This window comes from Amblyomma maculatum, chromosome 1, assembly GCF_055883805.1.
Source record: "Amblyomma maculatum isolate TAMU_Amacu chromosome 1, ASM5588380v1, whole genome shotgun sequence".
In the NCBI taxonomy this organism is placed as follows: Eukaryota; Metazoa; Arthropoda; class Arachnida; order Ixodida; family Ixodidae; genus Amblyomma; species Amblyomma maculatum.
This window is the reverse complement of record NC_139344.1, coordinates 322,297,014-322,322,141: the sequence shown is the minus strand read 5'-3', so window position 1 is coordinate 322,322,141 and position 25,128 is coordinate 322,297,014. Positions and strand designations below refer to the sequence as shown.

At 46.4% G+C, this 25,128-nt stretch overlaps 1 protein-coding gene across 1 annotated transcript in view; it reads left to right on the top strand.

Moving 5' to 3' along the window:
- LOC146207272 (WASH complex subunit 1-like) overlaps positions 1–24,748 on the top strand; it is a 30,378-nt gene extending 5,630 nt beyond the window's left edge. Inside the window, exons 3-6 of the mRNA XM_084580394.1 lie at positions 260–477; positions 1,476–1,731; positions 15,139–15,286; positions 24,003–24,748. Coding sequence (XP_084436520.1) covers positions 260–477; positions 1,476–1,731; positions 15,139–15,286; positions 24,003–24,218 — 838 coding nt within the window. The 3' untranslated portion in view covers positions 24,219–24,748. The remainder of the gene's footprint in view (positions 1–259; positions 478–1,475; positions 1,732–15,138; positions 15,287–24,002) is intronic.
- The last annotated feature ends 380 nt before the right edge of the window (positions 24,749–25,128 follow it).

Below are 25,128 nucleotides of genomic sequence, written 5' to 3'. Positions count from 1 at the left end.
CTGTAGCTGCGAATCCCTTGCTATAATGTTGGGTCATTTCATATTGTTGGCAGGGCATGCAAGAAAAAAGAAAATTAACTTTTTAATCGTAGGCACTCTTTGGACAGACCTGTTCTTAAAAGCTTCACTCATAGATAGAGCTTTTTCTCCTACATTTCGATCACATTTTGTCACGGTTCCAACAGCATGAATGCTGTGTACCACCAACTAGGTGATTCCTCTTCTCTGCCAGTCACAGTCTCACTCTCCATGTTTGCAGGTACACGAGATATGTGCAGCGTGATCCCTTGGTTAGTGCCAAGCGGACAGTGTCTCGGGCGGAAGAGGCCTTAACAGGGCCTAATCTCCTGGGTGCAGCCCCAGCCTCCATGAGTGGCACTGAACAGCGTGGCACTACCCAGGAAGGCTTCTTGTACAGCCCCGGCATGGGCCAGGTGCCACAAATGGACGTGCCTGCTGCCCTGCCCGACCTGCCGGGTGAGTGCATCCTGAGAAGACTCCCTGCACTGCCACTGCAAGTAGGAACTCAGATTGACCATGACAGTTGCTGTGGTATGGGCTGCAGTGTTGATTAGCTGCACCATACTGCCCTGCAGACAGTACTGTAGCCACTGGCCAGACTTTTTCCTTGAGGTCTTAAGTTAGGTACTGAACAACCGCAACAGTTGCAGGAAACACTGGTAGCTAGCTCAGTTTGGGAGCATCCCAGAAACGTGTGACCTTGCTTTGTCCATTCTTCCGATCAGAGAAAAGTGGACTGTCTGGGCATGTGTAGAGGAGATAACCAATGGTCAATAGCGGAACAATAGTCGCTTGATGCCAGTGCAAGGGAAACATACTAGTTGCGGCTAGTTGTGGTTTGAATGGAGTCAGGCAGGGTTATGAGGTTAAGGATTGGATAGCTGTGGCATGGGGAACAAGTAATCTGACACCAGTGGCAGAGGTACTTAAGGTTGTCAGTTACCCCACGCATCTTAGCTAAACAGCTAGAATAGTGGCTAATGAAGTGGCGGCTAGCGCTTGCATTGCGTGATGAAGGTATTCGGATAAGCCTGCAGCAAAGAAATAACATGCTGTCATTGCCATCATGTTGGATGGTGTGGTTAGGTATGAACTTTTCCTGCGAGCATATGATGCATTGTAAAGCACATGTCTTTAATGGGCATGTTCTCATGGACTAGGGATATTCAAAAGATGCCAAAGAGCCTTGCATGTTTCAGAGCTTTTATCAGTGTCTGCCAAAGTTTACACAAGCCTTAGAAAAGTGGTTAAATTTAATAATAATAATGACCCAATTGCTAGAGAAAAACAGTTTGCTGTAAGCAGCTACATTACAATTCGTTTCAAAATGAAGGGGATTGAAAGGAAAGGTTTTGTCTGGCTGCTCTGAGAACCTAAAAAGCAACTCCACAGAGTGCAAAAGTTTCACAGAACTCAGCTTGAGAACTCTTATTGTGAGCGATGTCTTTTTGCAGGCATAGCTGATGACCTGTCTTATTCGGAAGACTTGGGGCCATCCATTGCACCTTCTTGGCTTCCTGAGCTGCCCGAGGTGTCTTCTGACTCCTCAGTTCCACCATCCCTACCTGAGGTGGGCGCTACTGACTTGCCACCCCTGGACTCCACACCCGAGCTGGTTGTCGAGTGTCCCCCTCCCCTGGACCAGGTTGAAGTGGCTCAGTCCCAGGAGCCCATGTCCACTCATGACACGGCCTTTGAGACAAGCACAGGGTATGTGGCAGTGAAACATCAACCCTTTGCATGGTGCACATCTGCTTTTCTTTTGCTCACTTTGGGTAGCTGTGTCTTCTTATGGCAAGACAATATTGATCATGCTTCTCACTTGCAGAGTGGCCGGACTGTTTCGCTAGCCACATTAGACTGCCGGTAAATCCAGGTGTTTCAATTTCTCTTTCATAATTCTATACTGCCTACAGGCAGCTGGTGGTAATGCCATATTTACACAAATATAATGTGCTCTTTTTTCCCGTTATCCATCGGTTTCGGAATTTATTTCGCGTTGATTATCGGAACCAAGGTACTAATACAGCACGATTTTTTTTTCATACTGCTCCAGATATCTACTGGTAGCTTTGCCACTAGGCTTGGGAGCGACTAAGAGAGGCCAACTTGTCAGCAGCCTTGGGGCATCACGGTGCACATCGACAAAAAAAGAGGGTGTCACCGATCTTCGAAAGATAGCGACTGTAGCCATTGAGGTGAAAACTGGAATGAAAGACTCAGTGGATTAGAGAAAAGAAAGAAGTGCAAATGGACCCCAGAACTGGGCGAACACGATGCACTTGTAGGATATAGGGGTTAACAAGCCTGAGGCTTTGCTGTGCTCTACGATGTTGCATGCATAGGTTGGCAAAATCCTGTGTGCTCACTCAGGCTCACTCATAAAAATTTGGGCCATCTGCGGGCTCACTCTCACTCAGACTCGCAAGGCCCGGACTCACTCACACTCATGAACTCACGCAAGCTGGCGACTCACTCGGGCTCACTCAGACTCATGAACTCAAACTCACGCAAGATGACCACTCACTCTGACTCACTCAGACTTATAACTAATCTGGGCTCACTCACTCATTCAACTCACGACTCATTTGAACTCTCATTTCAACTCTCGACTCATTTGAACGCACTCATCTCAACTCACTCATTTTTGACTCACAACTCATCTGCACTCACTCACTTCGACTCGCGACTCATCTAAACTCAGACTCATCATGGACTCACTCATTTCAACTCGCGACTCATATGTACTCACTCATTTTTGACTCACGACTCATCTGCGCTCACTCACTTCGACTCACGACTCATTTGGACTCACTCATTTCAACTCGTGACCCATTTGAGCTCACTCATTTTGACTCATCGGGACTCACTCATTATGGAATCACTCATTTCCACTCGACAAGCAACGAGAGACGGTCCTAACGCTTGTATAGGTAGGCAGAAGATAGTACCGAGAAAAACGCGGGGAAAAAAAAAAGAAAAAAAAAAGTAACATTACATGATTAAACTGTTTTCTTCAGTAATGAACGAGTTGAAAGGTTACAGGAAAAGGAAAAAATATGGTAGAGATTATCTCTTTTAGGCTGATTACAGTACGAAAGCACGATCCTTTTAGCTATAGCACGGGCCAAATTTTGGAAATGGCTATGGCCGATTTGGTGGTTGCCGTCTTGTCGGGCACAGTCAATAATACAAATTGTAAAGGTGAAACTTCGAAGGTGGCCTGGTCCAAATTCTGGAAATGGTCATGCTCAACTTTATAGGTAGCCATAGTGTCGAGGATAGTCAATGCAATTAGAAACTGATCGCTTTTGATGCAAATTGGCCAAAATCAAATTTCGAGGGTTGATAAATCGTGTGTGACCCAAACCAAAATTTGGAGGTCACCATCGTGTTCGTCATAATCGAATTATGTTGTACGTTCATTTTGGTCCAAATTCGGCCGAGGTCAATCTACTGGGGTGAGTGGACCAAATTTGAGGGTGGGCCTGGTCAAATTTGGAGGTCACCATCTCATTCGCCATAGTCATATTACATTGTACAGATTTTTGCCCAAATTAGTCGAGGTCAAGTTTCGGCGGTTAGTGGGAAAATGGTGACCTCCAGTGGGACCCTGGAGGTCACCATTGTGGTCGCCGTAGGACAGGGTTTGTACCAAATTGACCAAAGCAAAATTTCAGCTATGCCGGAATGCGTTTAAATTACCCGCGTACGTAGCCACATACAGTAGAATCTCGGTGATACGAAATTCAAAGGCAGACGAAAATTTTCGTATCACCAAAAAACGAGCAAAATCCGTTTTCAAGCCTTCCAACAGGTACGAAATATTTATTTTCGTTGAAGGAAATCGCGTATATCTTTCTGCACCTTTTTTTCCGCGAGATCTGATAACAGAGTTTTGAAAACTGAAAAATTGGGCCGCTGTCTTCTCCCGCACAGACTCTGAGGTCACGGCGCGCCGCAGAACATCGATGGCGTGCATCGTTTCTGCTGCCGTCGGTGGTGGGTCAACGCTTTGGTCGTCGTCATCTTCGTCACTGCATGGAATGACAGGCTGTGATGACGCTTCCTCTGCAATATCTTCAACCGTGCGGAGACCACAGGTGGCGAGGTCGTCGTCCGCGGTGACGAAATCGTCGGCGCAACAGTCGACGTCAAGTTGATTCCAGACATCGATGGGAATCGGGTCGGGCACTTGCGAGGCAGTAGCCACAGCGGATTTGAAAACCCCACACTTAGCGGAACAATTGGCGATGGTCGTAGGAACGACGCGATTCCAGGCAATTGCAAGAAAATGCACAGCGTCCAGAAGAGTGATCTGGAGATTCGCGGCCTTCCTTTCAATCTTCGTGAGGAGGCGGCGCACCAACAAAGCTTTAAAATGGTGCTTAACATTCCTTATAATCCCAGCATCCAGTGGTTGCAAATGACTTGTTGCGTTCGGGGGCAGGAACACCACCTTAACACTCTGTAGTGTCATTTGTTTTGGATGGGCGGTGCACTGGTCCAGCAGCAAAACTATTTTTCTGTTGTGGCAAGACACCTTGCGGTTGAAGTACATGACGAATTCCATAAACAAAGAAGACTTCATCCATGCTTTTTTGTTCGCCTTGTAGACGCAGGGCAATCGACCGGCTGCCTTAAAGCATCAGGGCTTTTGGTATTTGCCAATGACTGTCAGTGGCATCTTTTCCGATCCGTCGGCGTTGCAACAAAACAAAACTGTAATGCGCTGTTTGCTCTTTTGTCCGCCCCGGCAGGCATCGCCTTTAAAGCACAAACTTTTTTCGGGCTGGAGATTGTAAAACAGCCCTGCTTCATCTACATTAAAAACATCACGTGCCTCATATCCCGCTATGTTAGACGGCAGTGTGGTTGTCATCCAGTCTTCCACGGCGGAGGCGTCGACCTTTTTTCCTTCGCCGCAAACAGTCTTGTATGAAAGATTGACGCACCTTGAACCAGTGAATCCATCCACCGGAGGCCTGAAAGTCATCGATTCCAAGTGTGGGTGCTATGTCCGCTGCCTTCTCACGAAGCACTTTTTCGTCGATGTTGATGCCGGCCGCCGTGACCTCTCTGAACCACGTTAGAAGAACCTCTTCCAACTTCACATGGTGGGCAGTTTTGGCTTCTTTAGAATTCATCGCGAAGTGCTGCACATTCTGCATAATTTGGTCGCTCTGACCAACGATCGTTGACAACGTTGACAGCGGCAGGCCTAGCTCCTTGGCCATGTCAGTGCGCCTTTTCTTGGGCTCTTTGTTCACCTTATTTAAAATTTCCAATTTGTCTTTAAAGGTCAGTGCCTTTCTCTTGCGTGACATTGCAGTATGCTGTATCTTTTCGCGTTGCCGAGATGATCACAAAACGACGCGCTATCAACGCGTTGTCAGCCTCAACAAACGAGAAAACGAAGCAACGTGTTGCCGCTGCAGCGGAGACTCCGGAAAGCGGAAGAGCGTGGCCTGCGGGGCGGTATGGAGCGGCGGAGAATAGTGGAGAGGGCCGCAAGGCTGTGCACACAACACCAATTGCAGAAAGCAACAACGAGATAAAAAAAAAAACAAAATGCGGGGGAGAGGGGAGAGAGAGAGAGCGGGAGGGGTGAGGGGGGCAAGACATCGCCAACTTCGCTGCTGCCGCGGGTTGCCAAGCCGGTTTTTTCCCGCTATATTTTTTTTCTTCTTTCGCGCGCGTGTGCGTGATCCGTGCTATCAGTGCTGCGCACGCTTTTCTCGCTGTGAGTGTGTGCGTGGGCCTCGACCGGTCGTGATACCGAAGTTCGTATCACCCGTAGCGAAAAGAAAAGGTGTTCGGAACATCCGATTTTTTGCCCACTGAACGCAATGCAATTCGGCCGGGAAATTTTATGAGTTCGTATGACACCGAATTTTGTATCAGCCGAGTATCACCGAGGTTCTACTGTATTTGTGACCTCAAACAGCCTACCTAAATAGAGCAATGACACACAAAAAGAAATATCGGACAAGATTCTTGGTCTGTGGTGGTGAGCCTGTGACTTCTTTCACAATAAGAAAGAACATTAAAAATGTGGTTACACAATGGTTTCTTCGAGCTTCATTAGCCTGATATTGTTAGCTATGCACGGCTAGCCTGGCTTGTTCGCATCGCTGTGCACCAATGAGCAGCTAACCCGTGAAATCATTTGCGAGATATTCCGGAGTAAATAAACAGCAAAGGAAGAACTATATAGCCACCACAATACAACACGCCAACGAGAACAAATGTTCAATTAACTTGCATTAATCGCCACAGTCAAAATAATTGCGTAAAAAAAATTGCTCTACATCATCAGCTCACCAAGAAGCTTATTTATTATTAGAATTACACAGGCAATTCGAGTCCACTAGTATCTAATTAGCGACTTGTGCCAGTTATTCACTCGATCACTTCAGATCATGATGCTTCAACCTCTGAGCAAGAATTCATTTGATTTCATAAGAAATTTCTAGGTCGTACTCGGCAAGACTCAGATCATAATCTGAATGCGAATCCGGACTCTCTCACGACTCAGATCATGATCTGAGTATTAGTCCATACTCACTCACGACTCAGATCATGATCTGAATGTGAGTCCGGATTCACTCAAACTCAGATCATAATTTGAGTGCGAGTCCGGACTCACTCACAACTCAGATCACGATCTGAGTGTGAGTCCGGACTCACTCACGACTCGGATCATGATCTGAGTGTGAGCCTGAGTGAGTCCGCCGACCTATGGTTGCATGTACAGTCGTGAGCAAAAATGGAGAGACCGCTGGCGGCGGGAGCAGTTGCGGGGCCGCCCCACGACGCGGCTATTTCGCCGCGCTCGCTCGCTGCGAGAGTGCCCAGAGTGACGAGAAACTTCCCCCTCGCTCTCGCTGGGTGTTTATCACGCCTGATAAATTCTTTGTGCGGATTTCAGCTACTCTGCTGGCAAACGGTCGCGTCAAAGAGGAGTGTGAAAAGAAAAGTGTGTTGAGCTTGCAGGTATCTTGAATAGAGTTTAAAAAATCTCACGTCTCATAGCACCCTAATAAATTGTGTGCCACTTCGCAAAAGAAACCTGCCTTCAATGCGAATCATTTCACACGCCCGCAGCCTAAAGAAATACAATTAGCATTTCAAGAAACAGCTATACTTTTGAGGAATTCTCCTGTTTTGTCAGCCATCTCTGCGGTCGTGTCCCATTCATTTACACTGTACCCAAAAAACGCTTATCATATGTGCTAAGAATATAACAGGTAATGCTCTGTGCGTGTTTCTCTGTAGTACCTTCAAAGCTTACAAAAAAGACCAGTCGCTCATGGACATCGCAAATCGCGCGCATCAGGCTCACAAATTTGCGACATCACTGCGTGCACAGCGAGCTCTGTTACAGAGAACTGGTATCAGAAGGCCATCACTATTCACATGCATAACGAATAACTTCAGTAACGACAGTCTAAGTCCATTTCCCATTTCACTCAGTGAAGGCTTGAAACTAAGCTAACTTGGAACACTTAAGGCGCAACATCAAGGCTCTGCTTGCATTTCACATGCACTCTCAATAGCTATTTACTGATTGAAGAAAAAAAATCAGGCCTGCAAAGTGACTTCTCAAGGCTCGAGCAAAGCTTTCTGTGCATTTTTTTTTTTTTTTTTTGGTGTGCCAGTCGCCGACTGATTAGGCGGGCAAGCCACTGACGGCGTTACCGCTGAAGCGCGCTGAGAGTGGGAGCAGCTGCCGCTACTTTCTATTCAGGAACTACACTTTTTTTTTTTTCACACTCCTCTTTGACGCGACCGTTTACCAGCAGAGTAGCTGAAATCCGCACTAGGAATGTATCAGGCGTGATAAACACCCGTGCGAGAGCGAGGGGAAAGTTTGTTGTCACTCGGGGCACTCTCGAAGCGAGCGAGCGCGGCGAGATAGCAGTGCTGCGGGGCAACCCCACAGCTGCTCTCGCCAACGAAGTGGCGGTCTCTCCACTTTTGCTCACGACTGTACCTGCGAACATGATATCAACATATCTGTTGCTCCCGCATTTTTTGGTACTGTCAGAGTCTTTTTGGTACTGTCTTCACTTTTTCTTAACCTTCGGCTGTATTTGCGTTGAGTAGGGTAAGATTGCATGCAATTGTTATACGTATAAATATGGATGTGTTCAGATATGAACTTAATCGAGATCCCATGACCATTTTTTGTTTGCAATGAAATTTTTACATTTGGTGGGCAAATGTCTCGACACAAAGAATCGAACCTTAGTTTTGCAAGATACGGCATAGTTATCTCGGAAAAAAGTTGTATGCCACTAGAGGTGGAAAACGCCATTTTTGCCATTTTAAAAAGGTTACAAGCTTGGAGACTTGCTGCTTCTGCACTATGATCTTGTCATCTGTTACTTTTTACTCACTAAATCTATGCAGCTTTTACTTTCACAAAAGCTATTAGAAACCCGTTTTGTTGTTGTTGTTGATTTAGTAAAACTTTGCTTCAGGAGTGACGCACTGCAAAAAATTTCGCATTTAGAAAACTTGCATACTGGCATGATGACCTAAGTTGTTTGCACTAAAACTTTTTATCTTTATTATGCGGGCTACATTCCTAATTTCACACAAAATTTGGAGCTCTAGATTGTTAGGTGTATTTCTCACAAGGCATCAAAATCATCCGAAATTTAAAAACAGCAAAAAAGGGGCAACTTCCAGTTTCCAGTTCCCAGATTAAAAAAAATAACATCATATTCGATTTTTATTAAATCCCTCTCAAATATCCTTAGTATACCTCAGAAATATTACGGACTAAAAAAGGACTAAAAAAGCGATATGCCAAAGTTGTCAATCACTAGGAAGCTTTTCCTTATGGGGTCTATTGGCCTCGAGATCGAGCAGAGTCGCCACCTTGCGGCTCAGCGGCGAAACCTACTCAGTGTGGATGCGTTTTCGCGTCGCGTGCCAGCCTGCAGTAATTTACGCGCGCGTGCGGCGTGTACAGGAGTGTTTTTGTTTGTTTCGCGGTTCCTGTGAGCTTTTGCTTACCTATATGCCTCTTGCAAAATCAATATGAACAGTCTATAACCCCACGCTTCATTAAAAAATATACTTGTCCGTATCGAGCATGTCATGCTTGGATAAGGACGTCATCCATCGGGGAATTCGGCGCTTGAGATCCTTTGACATGCAATGTCTCAAACGAAATGGTACTGCCGTTACCGCCGTGTCAAAGCAAAACAGGTCACTGCCGTCAATAAAAGTTAATGCAAACGCTCAGAAATCGCCTATTCCCGTTTCTGTTTGGAATACCGCAGCTACTGAAACATATGCCACCGCGGACTGCTTCATATAGCAGAATGCAGTTTGAACAGACCCCTCTATGCCTACTATGCCTTCTGTATTCACGATAGAGTTGTGTGAGTACGTGTTTTTTTTTCTTTTTACTTTTAAACCTCTGTCGCGGTGTCTCAATGGTAAGGGCGCTCGACTGCTGGTTTCGAGAACGGGGGATTCAATCACAACCGTTTCGAAAGGCGCTCCTCTGCTGTGGGATTTGACTGCACAATAAACAATCCCACGTGGTAAATGTGGTGTTAATAATGAAAAAAAAAAAAAAAACGACACCAAAACCAGCCTCTGCAATCATCCGTCATAACCGATGCCGCTTTCATGCGTTAAACCCGGGCCAATATATGCATTTCTTTTCTTTATTTTTTTTTTATTGTCGAAGGCTTGCATCCGTAAAAGTTTTAGTGAGCACATTAGAGAAATGCTCGAATGTTTGAGAAACATATTCCCTGCACCTAATTGTTACCCTAAATATTACATAATACACCTAGATTAATGTACTTTACTGGTAGCTTATTATAATCATTATCATCCCTTTTGGTCCAAGTGCGGTCTTCCGAGCAAACTCGTCGTTACTGACAAGGGGAGTAAAACAGCTTCATGCGGGCTCAAATATCAGTGTTTAGTTCGGGAATAAATACATATTTATAGTCGCATGATAAGATGACCTCCATTTCTTTCGGAATAGTTTTATATCCGGCATCTGTTTTGGAAGCAACCCTAATATTTCACTTCGCATAAGATTTAGTCACTGCTAAATTATTAATAAAGAAATTTTCAGCCTGTAAAATTGCTTCCCAGAACATGACAGTGCCCATGCGCAGTTTATAACGATGTCTTCGCAGCGAGTAATTCGTAGCTTGCACTTTAACGTTACTGAAAATTAATCGCTGATTATTGTAAATTCTGTCAAGTGTGTAAAAGTTATCTCACGCGGTGAAATTTATTGGCATTGCAAAACAAAATAATTAAACTACTAATTTACCGTTATATATTAACATCACACACATCAGAAATCCCTTATACTTTCCTCGGTTTCAGGAAATCATTTACAGTTAGTGGCGCATGCAGTAATACACTATCACATTCTATGACAGTGGCTGCAAAAAGCATCTCGGCAAATTCAATCCACTCAGCGCTGTATACGTGAACAATCAGCTTTCCTGTGCGGCGAGGCTTCCTGTATAGTGTCGGCGTGATCTCATTTTTTGGGAATACTTGTGCGTGGTTGTCTTGGCCAGAGTTGATGTGCACTCAGTATAAAGCAACTCGCCATGCAGTGCGCTGCCAGTGCTACATTTAACCTGCTTAATCCTCGAGTCAAGTACGATATAATGAACCAGGCTTTCTCGATTCAATCTAAAGTATTGCAGGTATCTGCGTGGGCTTGCGACTAAATTCGCCGGTCTCACTCGCATGAGACACGCACAAACTGTTTAAAAGTCGATAAGAAAAACAAAGCTGTCATTAGGCAGGCCCAAGCATTAGGCGCGTGAGCGCGGTACAGCGCAAGAAACGGGCAAAGTAAATCTGGAAGATCTGGTGGTTGCGTGCTTTGTTTTCCTAAAATCCGCTCTTCTTCTGCTGCATTGGCGAAATCCTTGGATATTTTTCTGCAATATTGCAGAAATACTGCAGAAGACACGTTTTCATCGCCAACAAACCCGCCGTAAACTCGGAAGCAGACCTACGCAGCGTGCGTTTCTACGAGCGCCGCCAGCTGCCGATCCACACTACCGGACTGACGGTGGCGCCACCTCTAGGTCGATCTTGCGGCGAATCGCCAAAATATTAAACATTAGCCCCAGCATTGCTCAAGCAAGGAACGATGAACAATTGGCAGGAAGGAGTGAAGCAAAAAAGCTGTAGGATGGAAAGGATACCCTTCAATGCTGTCTGTCTATATCCCAAAGCTGCTTTAAAATGCTCAAGTCTACTTCCACCCCTGTAGACCTCCGCCATATTCACAAGTGGACATGACGATTGAGGTCATGCTGCAGTTGTCTGCCATACCAGGCTAAGCAAAAAGCATGGGCAAAGTCAAGGCACATTATTGTGGTCTGAAGGCGCTTCCTTGGCAGGCGAAATATCCATGTGTTTAGGAATTTATCAGCCCAGGCATAAGATCAAAGATGTTCATGTAATACCCCATATCTGGGTTCTGTGAGATGTATTCTAAATAAATAAAATAAAATAGATATGCAGAAGATATAGAGCGGAAATGTCATTCTCATAAATCTGAACTCCAAATTAGATACGCTGCTAGAGCGCATCAATGTGGTAGACTCGACATTTGAATCTACCAAGTCAAAATAGGTAAACACTCAGTTATGAAGCGAACCAGCAAGTGTTACATTTGCTGCTAGTCTGTTCCAAGTTTTTGTTATGGTTGGCCTGTGTTATATATCTTTACATGCTTTTTTCGTTTGTCTGGTCAGAGATGAGTGCGAAGTTGGAAAGGCATTGAACTTGTATAAAAAGGAATCAGATCGGAGATTTTGTATGTCAGAAAAAGAAAACTGCAATTACCAAAGGCGTTTGACCTTAGAAATATGCTCCAAAACTCTTGTTTCGTTGCTGCAAAGCTGCTCCAAAATGGCTTTACTACTTCCAAAGCTGCTCCAAAATGCTCAAGCCTACTTCCACCCCTGATTTTGGCACACAGGCTTTATCCCGGCAGGCGCTCTTGGAAATGTGAGGTTGACAGATATGCTGGGGGCGTGGAAGAGGAAGTCCCCATGGTTGAAGTAGGAGCAGGAGGCTTGTGATGAGGGAGGGGATGGCATTCGTGGTTGGGAGTGGTGCTAGAAAGGACAAAACAGAAATGGGGTACAGAAAGTGCCTCTCCAGCACGACTTCACGAACGAACTCCAACTAAACTAGGAACAGGCATCTTAAGGCTCTGTAACAGGTTGTCTTTCACATCTGCTGCGCACCTGTTGCAGTACAGTAGGTGGTCTGTCACTCCAGTGTTCATATGGGTGTCTGCGTTTGTCATATGCTACTGACTGCTGAACATGGACGTGGCTCAGGTTCCCATGGTATGCAGAGTGTTGGTAGGGTGTTCATGGTATGGGGGTTATTCTCGCAAGAATGTGCCACGGGGGGAAGCTCGACGCTACAGTCGCTTTCTAGTCCCGACATGCAGCCCTAGCAGATAGTAGACAGAGCTGTTATCTCCAACCAGCGGTGCAAGAAGTTGCCACTGTGGCGGGTTCGGGCCAGAGGGGACAAACACCGAGTTACATACTCGAACAGAGTTCACTGTGCTCGAGTACACGGCAAGGCACAACACTCAAATACTACCGCCGTAGCGAGCGAATGTCCCACTCGCGTACGGGGGTGCAATGGACCACCTATGGGAAACATACGCAAGGAGGTGAGAGGAAGAGTCTGCTCACCTGGCACGACTTCGCTCTTACATATATGCTGAGCACTGTGTTTTCTTTTATGTTAGAATTTTTGATTTTGGTCGGACTCGTGAAAACCGACGTCCACCCGTTGCAAAGGGCATGACCCCGACGACATCATCATCATCAACCCGTTGCGGTTGGTGACGGCGCATGCGTGCTCAATCAAGATGGGCCTTGGCTCAACCGCCGAAGAACCCCGAGCAAGTTGCGACAGAAGCGCTCCTCAACTCGGACCGAAGAGAAAAGGTGTCCCGTTTATGCCGGCAGGAAGGAGGGAAGCCCTTGGCAGCGTCTCTGCAGGAGACTGGGAGGCAGTGGGGGGGTTGGTCAGTGTGCCCTCTCCTCGCAGTCCTCCTAACAGCCCGCGTAATCTCGCATGTTAATTCCGCGGCCGTTATAAGTCACAGAACTAATGCAGACATGCTGAACTTGTCTGGGAGTTTTCAGTGCTATCTGCAACTGATTTTACATTGGCGTATAGATTGATACCTGCCCTTGAAGAGTAAGCAATGCAGTTAACATTCCGGTTTGGTTTGGTTTGGTTTGAGGGGTTTAATGTCCAAGTCACAGAACTAATGCAGACATGCTGAACTTGTCTGGGAGTTTTCAGTGCTATCTGCAGCTGATTTTGCATTGGCGTATAGATTGATACCTGCCCTTGAAGAGTAAGCAATGCAGTTAACATTCCAGTTTGGTTTGGTTTGGTTTGAGGGGTTTAATGTCCCAAAGCGACTCAGGCTATGAGAGATGCCATAGTGGAGGACTCCGGAAATTTCGACCACCTGGGGTTCTTTAACCCCTTAAATGTTTTGGACAAGCTTAGCTCGTCCAAGCAAAGCCGTCCCCAAAGTGTTTTGGACGAGCCCAGTTCGTCTTTCCTGAACATTTTCTCCTCTTTAGTGTCCAAGGCAAGGAGCACTCGTCCACAGCTTATTTTTGGTTTCTGCCACCAGATGGAAGCATCTGCTTGATGATTTTGTTTTCTTCTTCGCGAGGCGCGTGGTTGTTGAGTGAAAATATGGCATCCGGTGGCGGCGACACATGCTCGGCTGGTCCTTCGTCAGCCCGAAAAAGTTTTTTTCGTCATCTTCTTCTAGTGAAGAAGATTCAGATACTGATATTTATTTTGTATTTATGAAGTATTTTTTATTGTTTATTACCGGCAAGCAGCTGGTTTTGATTGCAGCATTGTCAAGTAAAGTTCATTGTGCTAATCTGACTTAGTATGTGGTGCAGTTGCTGTGGCGACACCGAGTAGTTGATTTTTACTGCAATATAATTCGAAATCAGTAACAAAAAAAAGATAGGCACTTTTGGTCCGAAAAATTTAAACAAAAATGAGACATTTAAGGGGTTAACGTTGTGGGGATTCAAAATCCCCTGCCCCCATTATAACGGCAGCGGAATTAACACGCGAGATTACGCGGGCTGTTAGGAGGACTGCGAGGAGAGGGCACACTGACCAACCCCCCCACTGCCTCCCAGTCTCCTGCAGAGACGCTGCCGAGGGCTTCCCTCCTTCCTGCCGGCATAAACGAGACACCTTTTCTCTTCGGTCCGAGTTGAGGGGCGCGTCTGTCGCAACTTGCTCGGGGTTCTTCAGCGGTTGAGCCTAGGCCCATCTTGGTTGAGCATGCACACGCCGTCACCAACCGCAACGGGTTGATGATGATGATGTCGTCGGGGTCATGCCCTTTGCAACGGGTGGACGTCGGTTTTCACGAGTCCGACCAAAATCAAAAAGTCTAACAACATAAACGAAAACACAGTGTTCAGCACATAGGGTCCTATCAGTCGTATGCTCGCACCACGGCCCACCACTCAGCCAGGCGGCGCTTGCAGGCTGCCACTGCTAACGGTTTCACCTGGCCAAATCCGAGTGCCTCCGACAGCGTAGCGCCCTCATAGGGCGGTGTCACTAGTTCGCTGCAACTGAGGGCGAGGTGCTCCACCGTTTCTGTTTCTGCCTCGTACACCCGACACATCATGCACGACACTGCTCCAGCCCAGGCCTCGAATAGGAGGCCGCTATCACCACTGTTTTCGTATGGTGGCACAGGCTCAATGTCGGTCTTGTTCAAGCGGTAGAGAGCCAGTGGGGACTTCTCCATGTTTGAAGCCCACACCCATCGCTCAGCTAGCTGAACACGCTCACGCACTTCAACCGCCCACCTGGTCGCGGTGTCGGCCACAATCCGCTGCTGGAAAATGCCGCATTCCTTCTCCAGCTGGTATATGCGGCATGTCCATGTCGACTGTAGCAGCAGGTTTTGTAGGAACAAAACCATTGAGCTCTAAGGATATTTCTCATAAAATTGCAATTTATGTATTTTTCTTTTGGGTGAACCTGAAGCTCAGCTGAATTGCTGTGCAGGTCCAGCGAGCAAGAGCCACGTGGAGAGTTGTCAATGCCCGTGACGGAGGATGGCAGTGCCCGCGCCAGCCTGCTGGAGTCCATCCGGCAGGCCGGTGGCAAGGCAGGCCTCAGAAGCGTGCGCCGGCCACAGCAGCAGCGCAAGCAGGTGGGAGAAATGTGCATTATGTGCATGCCTGTGGGCCACAAGTTGAACCTAGCAATAAATAGTTATACAAATGCACAGACGGCTTTTCATTACAGTCAAGGTTTATCACTTGTTATTGTTTTTGAACCTTTGTTTATGCCGTTCACTGGAAAAGCTAGTGTGTGATGAATTGACTGTACTCAGTGCTCACACACTGATGGTGAACATAGCGAAATGTTGCCCAAAAACTGAGATGTGGTGCTCGGTTTTCGCTGCTTTATCATCTTATGACCACTGCAATGACGGAAGTAATATTTCCCCATTCGGAGTGGTCCTTGGATTAGACAAAAATGTTATTCTGGTGCAGCTACTGATGCATTCAGAGCAGGTGTGGTAATAGTAGATTTACCAATGAAACATTTAAATATGCCTCAAAACTAATCAATCCTGCGTTAGTTTCTTATCTTGGGACTATGGAAAAGGAATGTGCCAGTTGGGAAATGTAGTACTACATGAATGCAGTGCATGATAAAGATTGTACGTTATCAACAGTGGCTCTTATATTATTTCTTGTAAGCGCAACATGAGCTGACAATATTTTGTGCTCATTTGTAGCACCCTGCGATGGCTCTCCACCTGTGGAACAGAGCCAGCTGTGAGGAGGGAAGGTGCAAGTAGGGTTGCAAGTTATTGAGATATTTTTGTGTTTCAGGTGCACTGCTCACTAAATGGTGCTACTCGCGCAGGCTTGCACCAATATAAGTAAGGTTGATTGGGCAGGCAACTCGCGCCATGTAGCCAGTGCATCTAGCAAGGCAGTCCAACTTTTGTTAGTTGATTCATGACCATGCGCACTAGTTTTACTTTCAGTGCTTCAGGTTCTTGTGCCCACCATCCTTCTGCTTCAATTTGGGATGCTTTGCCCAGCTAGCTCACATGCTGGAAATGGTTGACCATGTGGCCATTGGCACGCGCTCGTCTGAAAGTTACATGCAGTTTCAATGCAGCCTGTATCCTTTTTTTTTTTTTTTTTTTTTTTTTTTTTTTTTTTTTTTTTTTTTTTTTTTTTTTTTTATCGGCATGTTCTTTCCATGGCTTTGTTATGGGGACTTTGAGACGTTTTTCAATCCCTGCTGAAAGACCTAGTTCTTCAACTTCAGGGTCAGGTTTACGGTGTCTCTTTCTTCGGTATAACCGAGTGGTGTGGACACAGTTGTTTATTGTATCTTAGATGAATCGCCATTGCCATAATGCATATGTCAACAGTAGCACCTCACTAATTTGTATCAAGTTCACATTCTGTTAAGTCTCTGGCTGTTAAATGTTGGCTCGACTGCACATTGAAGTAAAGTATTTGTGACCAACATTATGTATGCACAGTTACAGACCGGACTTTATTCAAGGAGCACCTCTCACCCAGTTGTAGATAGTCGCAAAGAACGCATTGTCTTCTCACAAGTGTCAAGATGCATGTTAGAGATATTTGACCATGGCCATATCCTGTGATACGAGAGCTGTGCGTGTGTTTCGGAGGCGGTTGCAGCGGTAGGACGAGTTGCGACGGAAGGAAGCAGACAAAGCACTTTTGCGGGTTGTATTGCTCATTGTGCAGAAAGAGCTGTCTGTGAGACTATTCCTTTTTTACCTGCTCTGGTTTGAGCCACCGGGCAGAGCACTAGAGAGATAGGGCATGCACGCTGCTTTCTTATCGTTGGTCAAGTAATGACTGGCCATGCATGCTATGCATGGCGACTGGTGGGTGCCACAGCATTGTCTCTATGTGGCAACCTTCCGAGGACGGTAACCATCCCCCTTTTAAACCAGCCCTCAACACTGACTCTGAACCAAAGGAATGGGCACATAACAGCTGTACTGTAGAAAGACTATCGGGCGCCAACAGCATTGCTTCAGCCATTATTTCCTCAACATGCACTGGCACATCTTAAGGCCCTAACTTAGGTGAAAGGAAGTTGGACTTAGTTATATTTCTGTGACCTCACTTATATCTAGAGGTTGGACTTTCTGCCTTAGTCTGAAGAACACAAATTACTCCAAATTCACTTTTTGAAATGTCGTTTTGATTGAAAAAGGTCAGCATTTTAGGATTGAAAATCACACTACGTAAATATTCGGTACCAGTTACAGTGAGTCTGGGTAGAAGATGGATTTTTGGAATCAGAAACGCAGTAAGACTAGGGTGAGACATATTCGGTACTGTGATTGTGAATTTTGAGGAATTGCTCTATAAACTAAGGCTTCATTGCTTATCCAACAATTATCAGCTATCGTAGTACTATTTGGTCAGACTTATTACAAGATTTGATTCTAGCTTGGTTAAAATTCTGGCTTCCACTAGGGTAAGCAGGAGTTCCATCACTGTGTCACCACATGAGCTGTATGGTGCACTGTCCTATAGGCTAGGTCAGAGTACAACCAGAATATAATCAATTTTTAGACCTCCATGTATATTTTCGTTTTTGGCTCATGGGCCCAATCATTTACTTTCGGAATTGTTACTTTTTGTTACTTTGAAAAGAAAATCCCGCGTCCTTGGGCGGCGGCTTTTCGATGGAGGTGAAAAGCAAGGCGCCCGTGTGCTGTGCGATGTCAGTGCACATTAAAGGACCCCTGGTGGTCGAAATTTCCGGAGTCCTCCACTACGGCATCTCTCATAGCCTGAGTTGCTTTGGGACGTTAAACCCAACAACCCAACTCAACCCAAAAGACATGATATATTTTACCGACAAAAACTGAAAATTCTTACCTAAAATTTAATATTGGCGGAAAAAAAAAGATGAAGATGGCATCCTGAAATTAATGCCGAAAAAGCATGTTGAGTTCTTGAAAAATAAAAACCAAAAATTCCAAGCCATCCCTATAACCTGTAGATGGTGTAACTGGTGCCAATGTTAATAGGGATTTACATTGCAAGTCAACCGCTTTTGGTCAGAGAGCCACATTCTTTCCTCCTTGCGTCAAATGCATATTTCTGCTGCAATCCTGTGTCCTAGTTTTTCATATGCTGGGCTAGCTCTTTTTTATATTTGTGGGATTCTGAAGAGCCAAAAGCTGTGAATATTTTTGCTTTTATTGCTTCAGCAGTGAGGGCCTCAACACGTGAAGCTTGTTTTTTGCTGACTCTATTTCCGTTTGAAGACTCTCTTCTTTGATTACTCCGTGCTGTACGAACATTTGACAACCTTAATAAACCCTGCTTGAATGAAACTGCAGATGCATTTTAACCGTATCACTTGGAAAAATCCTTCAGGGTGCATAAGCGATTGTTTTATACGCACGGGTTACCGTGATTGCTGTGCACGTGGTGATTTCCGCAGAAGCCTCTTTGGATGTCAGCTTTGTCACTCGCATTGTGGATATAAAGGCATATAGAACATGGTGCGGTGATTCAGTTGACACAAGTGCGAACTATGACAGAGCGCATCACCCCTGTGGCAGCGTGCACGGTACGAGTTTGCATCAAAGACATTACGTATCTCGTCGAGATGGTGGTGCTTTACGACTGCTCCCACGACATCATCCTCGGCTACGACTTTCTGTCGACTCACAGTGCTGTGATTGATTGTGCCCGTGCTGAAGTTGAGCTTTCCCCTGTGTGTAATGTTTCCCTGTGTGACCCGCCTGTGCGCCCTGCTAAACTCCTTGTAGCTGCAGACACCGACATTCCTCCCTTTTCTTCTGTTCTCGTTCCCCTTATTTCGACATCTGCCCTCCCTAGTCCTGTTCTCTTTACGCCCAAAGTCGCCTCCGCCCACCATAACCGCCTCCTTCTTCCTTTCGCCGTTCTAACGATTTCTGATGGCAGCTGTGTCATCTATGCTTCCAACCCTTTTTCCTGCCCAACGGCTCTTCTTCGCGGGGAGTGCCTCGGCTACATTGAAGAGCTGGGCCCTGATCGCACTTACATGTTCTCCGAACCTGAAGTTTTTCCTCACGTCGCTGCCCTGACGTCTTGTGCTGCTACGAGTGATGAGCTTCCTGTCGACGCCCTTCATCGAGCTATCGCGACCGACCTTCCGTCCGCCCAACGGGACCAAATAGTCGCCCTCCTTCAGCGCTTCAGTGCATCTTTTGATGTGTCCCAGCCTTCCTTGGGCCGCGCCTTGACCGTTTCTCATGCAATTGACACTGGTCCTCATGCTCCCATGCGGCAGCGACCATATCGCGTGTCGCCCACTGAGCGCCGCGTCATTCGTGACAATGTCGCCGATATGCTTCAACGGGGCATCATACGACCATCTCATAGCCCTTGGGCCTCCCCCGTAGTGTTGGTGACGAAGAAAGATGGCACGATCCACTTCTGTGTGGACTACCGGCGTCTGAATAAGATAACCCGCAAAGATGTTTACCCACTACCACGAATTGATGACGCGCTAGATTGTTTGCAAGGAGCGGAGTTCTTTTCGTCGCTAGATTTGCGTTCTGGCTATTGGCAAGTACCGATGGCTTCTGCTGACCGCCCGAAAACAGCCTTCATCACTCCCGATGGCTTGTATGAATTCAATGTGATGCCGTTCGGACTGTGCAACGCCCCCGCCACCTTCGAGAGAATGATGGATAACATTCTCAGTGGGCTCAAATGGGAAACGTGTCTTTGTTATCTAGACGACATTGTCGTTTTCTCGAAAGATTTCCCTTCCCACCTTCTGCGCCTTCAGCGTGTGCTTACGTGCCTTACTGAAGCCGGCCTACAGCTCAACTTGAAGAAATGTCACTTTGCCGCTACCAAGCTCACAATACTTGGTCATGTCATATCCAAGGATGGCGTTCTACCGGATCCTACCAAACTTTGTGCCGTCGCAGACTTCCCCAAGCCCACAACCTTGAAAGAACTTCGCAGTTTTATCGGTCTATGTTCGTATTTTCGCCGTTTTATCCGCAACTTCGCCAGTATCATCGCCCCTTTAACGCAACTTCTCGCCGGAGGCCCGAACCTCTCCTCTTGGTCACCAGCCTGTGATGCTGCGTTCAGTACACTACGCCGTCTACTGGTCTCTCCCCCTATACTCCGCCATTTTGACCCTGCCTGCTCGACCGAAATACACACTGATGCAAGCTGCGTAGGTCTGGGCGCTGTTCTTGCTCAACGGAAACCTGGATATACCGAGTATGTCGTCGCGTACGCTAGCCGTACCCTCACGAAAGCGGAATCGAACTATTCTGTGACCGAAAAAGAGTGTCTGGCCATCATATGGGCCATTACCAAGTTTCGTCCTTATATTTACGGTCGCCCATTCTACGTTGTTACCGACCACCACGCGCTCTGTTGGCTATCCTCCCTCAAAGACCCCTCCGGCCGCCTCGCCCGCTGGGCGTTACGTCTTCAGGAGTACGATATCCACGTCATCTATCGATCTGGACGCAAGCACACCGACGCTGATGCCCTTTCCCGTTCACCGCTTCCTAACGACTCGACGGCTGGCTTCGTTTGTGCCTACGATATGTCGCCGCTCAACATTACCAACATGAAATCTGAGCAGCAGAAGGATCCATGGATATCCTCCCTCTTAACATACCTGTCTACGCCCGCAGAGCTGTCTCCGTCACGTCACGTGCACTTCGTCGTCAGGCCCACCACTTCGCCACTCGTGATGGACTTTTATACCGCCGCAATTACCATCCTACAGGGCGAAAGTGGCTTCTCGTGATTCCGCGACATCTCCGTGCTGAAATCTGCGCCTCTTTCCACGCCGATCCCCAATGCGGCCATGCAGGTGTCATGAAAGCCTATTCTCGACTGCGTATGAGATATTACTGGCGCGGCATGTACCGCTTCATTCGTCAGTACATCCGATCCTGTACCGCCTGCCAACGTCGCAAGAATCCATCCCCTAAGCCAGCCGCTCCGTTGCAGCCATTGCCCTCCTCAAACAGTGCCAGATCATTCACCGGAGCACCACAGCGTATCACCCCCAAACGAACGGCATGACTGAGCGATTTAATCGCACTCTCAGTGACATGCTAGCTATGTACGTTGATAGCGCTCACTCTAATTGGGACCAAGTGCTGCCTTTCGTAACGTACGCCTACAATACGGCTACGCAGACTACGACTGGGTTCTCCCGCTTCTTTCTTTTATATGGTCGTGAACCCACGTCCACCATGGATACCATCCTGCCCTACCACCCCGACGCTTCAGAGACCACTCTACTGTCTGAAGCGCACACATTTGCCGAAGAATGCCGACAATTGGCGCGCTCCTTCACAATGGAGAACCAGGCTCAACAAAAGCATAACCGGGACCCTACAAATCCAGCGCCTTCATATCCCTCAGGTGCCCTCGTTTGGCTCTGGGTGCCTTCCTCTGCACCCGGCCTCTCATCCAAACTCTTATCGCGCTATCATGGACCTTACCGCATTCTCGAACAATCTTCTCCCGTCAATTACGTAGTAGAGCCCTTGAACCCATCTCCAGATCATCGCCGCCGCGGCCGAGAAACTGTACATGTCGACCGCCTCAAGCCGTATTATGATCCCCCTACCCTTTCCTCACCATGAGTCTCCAGGATGGCTCCTTTTCCACCGGGGGGTATTGTAGTAATCCCGATCGCCATCAGCTCGCGCGCCAACCCGAAGAGGTAGACGAAGTGGAGCCGGAGCCTTGTTAGCACTGCACCGTTGATTCGAACGCTACCCTCGTCGCCTTGGTTTGCGGACGTTGCTTACGGTCTTGGTACCCCAAGAAACACCTTACAACTAATCCATCACGGCCAGTGCTCAACGGGGAACAACCACTCAAGGCGCTTGCAGCCACAGCAGTGGCTGAATTCAGTTCAATCCTGTTAGCTGCTATGATTCTATAATTATGAGAGTAGTCATGGTAGTTTTGTTCACAGCAAAATGCCATGCTCTTTTAAAGAATGAAATGGTTGTTAGCCTTTTTGTAGTTATTGTTGAGCCTCGGCTTGGTGCAGCTCTGGCGCAATTTGTTGTTAAATTGCCTGCTTGACACTGGAGCAGTTGATGTAGCACTTCCACTATTGCCGTTGGTGCACCTGTTGGATGACATTGTTCTTCACAGTGTTGTAAGAGTGGGACAAATTAAGACTTTAGCAAGACTTTAAAAGGTCTTTTGCAACTGAAAGCACTAGCTCAATTTGCGAGATTGAGCGACATGAAAATATCTAAGGTCGACATAAATCCAGTACACATTTCGTGCTCAGCAACCATTTGTTGTTCTTTTATTAGTTTTGTTTATCCCACTTACTGATGCCACATAACTTCTGTTGATGCCAATAATGGCACCGTTGAAGATATGGACAGGTAAAGGCTAGCGAGGTCTTCTAAAAAAAAAAAGGAACTGCGAGAGAGCTACAAATGTTCCATTACACAGCTCGGAAAATAACCATGCAGCTTGGGAACCGTTGATCATGACTATGCATATGTGGCTGCCACTTTGCATTGTGGCTTGGTGGTTATTGCCACTGAAACTTGTCTGTGCTGTAGCAGCACATGATTGGTTAGATGTGCATGGCCAGGCTGGAGCAATGCTAGGCTCTGTGCCAGTTCAAACAACCAGTAGGGGCCCTTGCTTAAACTTATTTTGAAGTTTTGGTATTGAAGGCACTAGTGTTTGTGGGTCATTTCAGACACTCTCGCTTGTGCTTCGGGCATGTTATTTTACCATGAGTATTTCTGTTTTCTGCTGTGCTGTTTTGATGTAGTGTCATTCAAGTTGACTTCTGACTGTGAGTGTGTTTGTGCGCTCAGCTTATGCAATGTGTATGTATTATGATCATCATACCCCTGTCTGCACAGTCTTCATCTCGCATAAAAGCTGTGCAGAAAGCTGCTATCTTAAATTTATTCTGTGCTACACTTTGTAGTTGTTGAACATTAAAATGGGCAAAACTGTGTACTAAAAGTTCTATTGCAGACAAAGGGTGGCATCACATACGGCATACTACCATCTTGTGCCTGTGGTTACTTTTCATCAGACATTGATGCAGACTGTCTGTCGTCTATTATTCAGACTGACAGTCTGAATTATAAACGAAACCCAGGCTCTTGGCATAGATATAGATTGGGGGCTCTTCAGTAATGACGGTAAATCACACAAATTCTATGTAAAACTAAGCTAAGCTCGCTTAAAAAAAAAAAAAAGCCCTCAGCACAAGCGATACAGTAGCACTTAATGCTTATGCATCCACAGCACGCAAGCAAACCTAAGTACCCCTATCAGTTTCTTTTCATTCACCTTGCCATGGTGGACGCCCTTTTGGTGTTGTTTCACTGTGGTTTGCAGTTACTGTGAAATTTCATTTTAATTAATTTTGAGTGATATGGAAAACCAACCAGTAGTCCCTTATTGCTCATCTCATCCGAGACTTCTTATTCGGAGTGCCGTATGACCATCCTTCTTGCAGTAGGGAACTAGTTGAGAGGCAGAACCACAATTCATGGAGGCATGAAACTTGTGGTTGTACGGAACAAGTTGGATGCGAAGAAGAAATATATGCACAGAGCTAAGTTCTGCTAGGCTACTATGCAAGTGGGCCAGTACAAAGCCTGCATGCTGCTACAAGCAGCAATTGCCCTGATGAATTGAAGTCGGTGGAATTAGGACTGATAATGTCTGCTCCATGGTGCTTGCAGGGATCTCTTGTTTCATGAGGCCACGGCGTGCGAAGTTTGTTGAGTCAGGATGAATTTGATTGTGTGCCCGGTGTCTTTTCATGTTCTGTTCCTTATTAAGATAACAATGAGGCCTTGTCTGCAGGCAGCACCACCTGGCGGTGACCTGATGTCTGACCTGAAGAGCAAGCTGCAGTTGCGACGCAAGGGTATCTCTGGCGAGACAGACCGTGCCAGTCGGCCTGCGCCATCTGCTGAGGTGACATCACCATTGGACAGGGTGCTTGAAATGATCCCACCACCCAAAGTGGAGTCAGAGGAGGCCAGCACCACGGACACAGAATGGAACGACTCAGACTGAACAAAGCTTTGCTTGTTTCAGCTGCCATCTGAGAGGCTTTTTCAAACAAAAAGAAACTGTTCTTACTTCTCTTACGCTTGGGGAAGAACTGAATCTATGCATTATTTGGTACAAGAATTAAGCTTCAGATGTTATTTTTGCTCTGTTCCATTACTCATTACTCCCAGTTATTGTGGAGTATGTCTGAAGTGTTTGTTTCTTGGAATAACTTTCGCATATATGAATTTGCAAAGTATTTCATATTGGGTGGCATTGATTACTGTTGCAATAAAAGGAATGTTGAATATATGGAATAAAAGTAGATGTCGAGCCAAGCTTGTTCACTTTTTGGATTTATAATTTCTGATAGAAATTTGGATTTATAATTTCTGATAGAAATGAGGGGCAGCAAATAATTTGTCACGGCCAGAACAGCGCGCAGCTGGTAGCCTTGCAACTGCAAATGGCCTCGTTCGCTGCCTAGATTTTGAGCCCTGTATTTTCGTATTTCATACTGTCAACTGGCTGAATTAAAACTGCTGTCCCTGCTCTCATTTGTCCTGTCTAAAATGTTACAAGTTTATAATAAGAACTGATTCTTCAACTCGGGCAGACCATTGGACTGGGATGGGCATAGATTAAAATGGATGCCTTGTTGGGTGTCCACATTTGGATAAAACAGCACAGAAATACTTTTGACAAAGAAAAGGACACAATAACAGTGCTCGTGTCATCATGTTCTATTTGTTCATGTCTTTCTTGTGCTGTTTCATTGGATCATGGACGTTGACGCCCAGCCGAAGTGCAGTTTCTCAAACCTCATTCGAGTGGCATGAGAGTGAGGTTCATCAAGATTTCGTTAATGGAGCAAAATTTACTTGAAACTTAGGCAAGGTGACCATTTTGCTGGGACTCTTTCTGCAGAAAATTT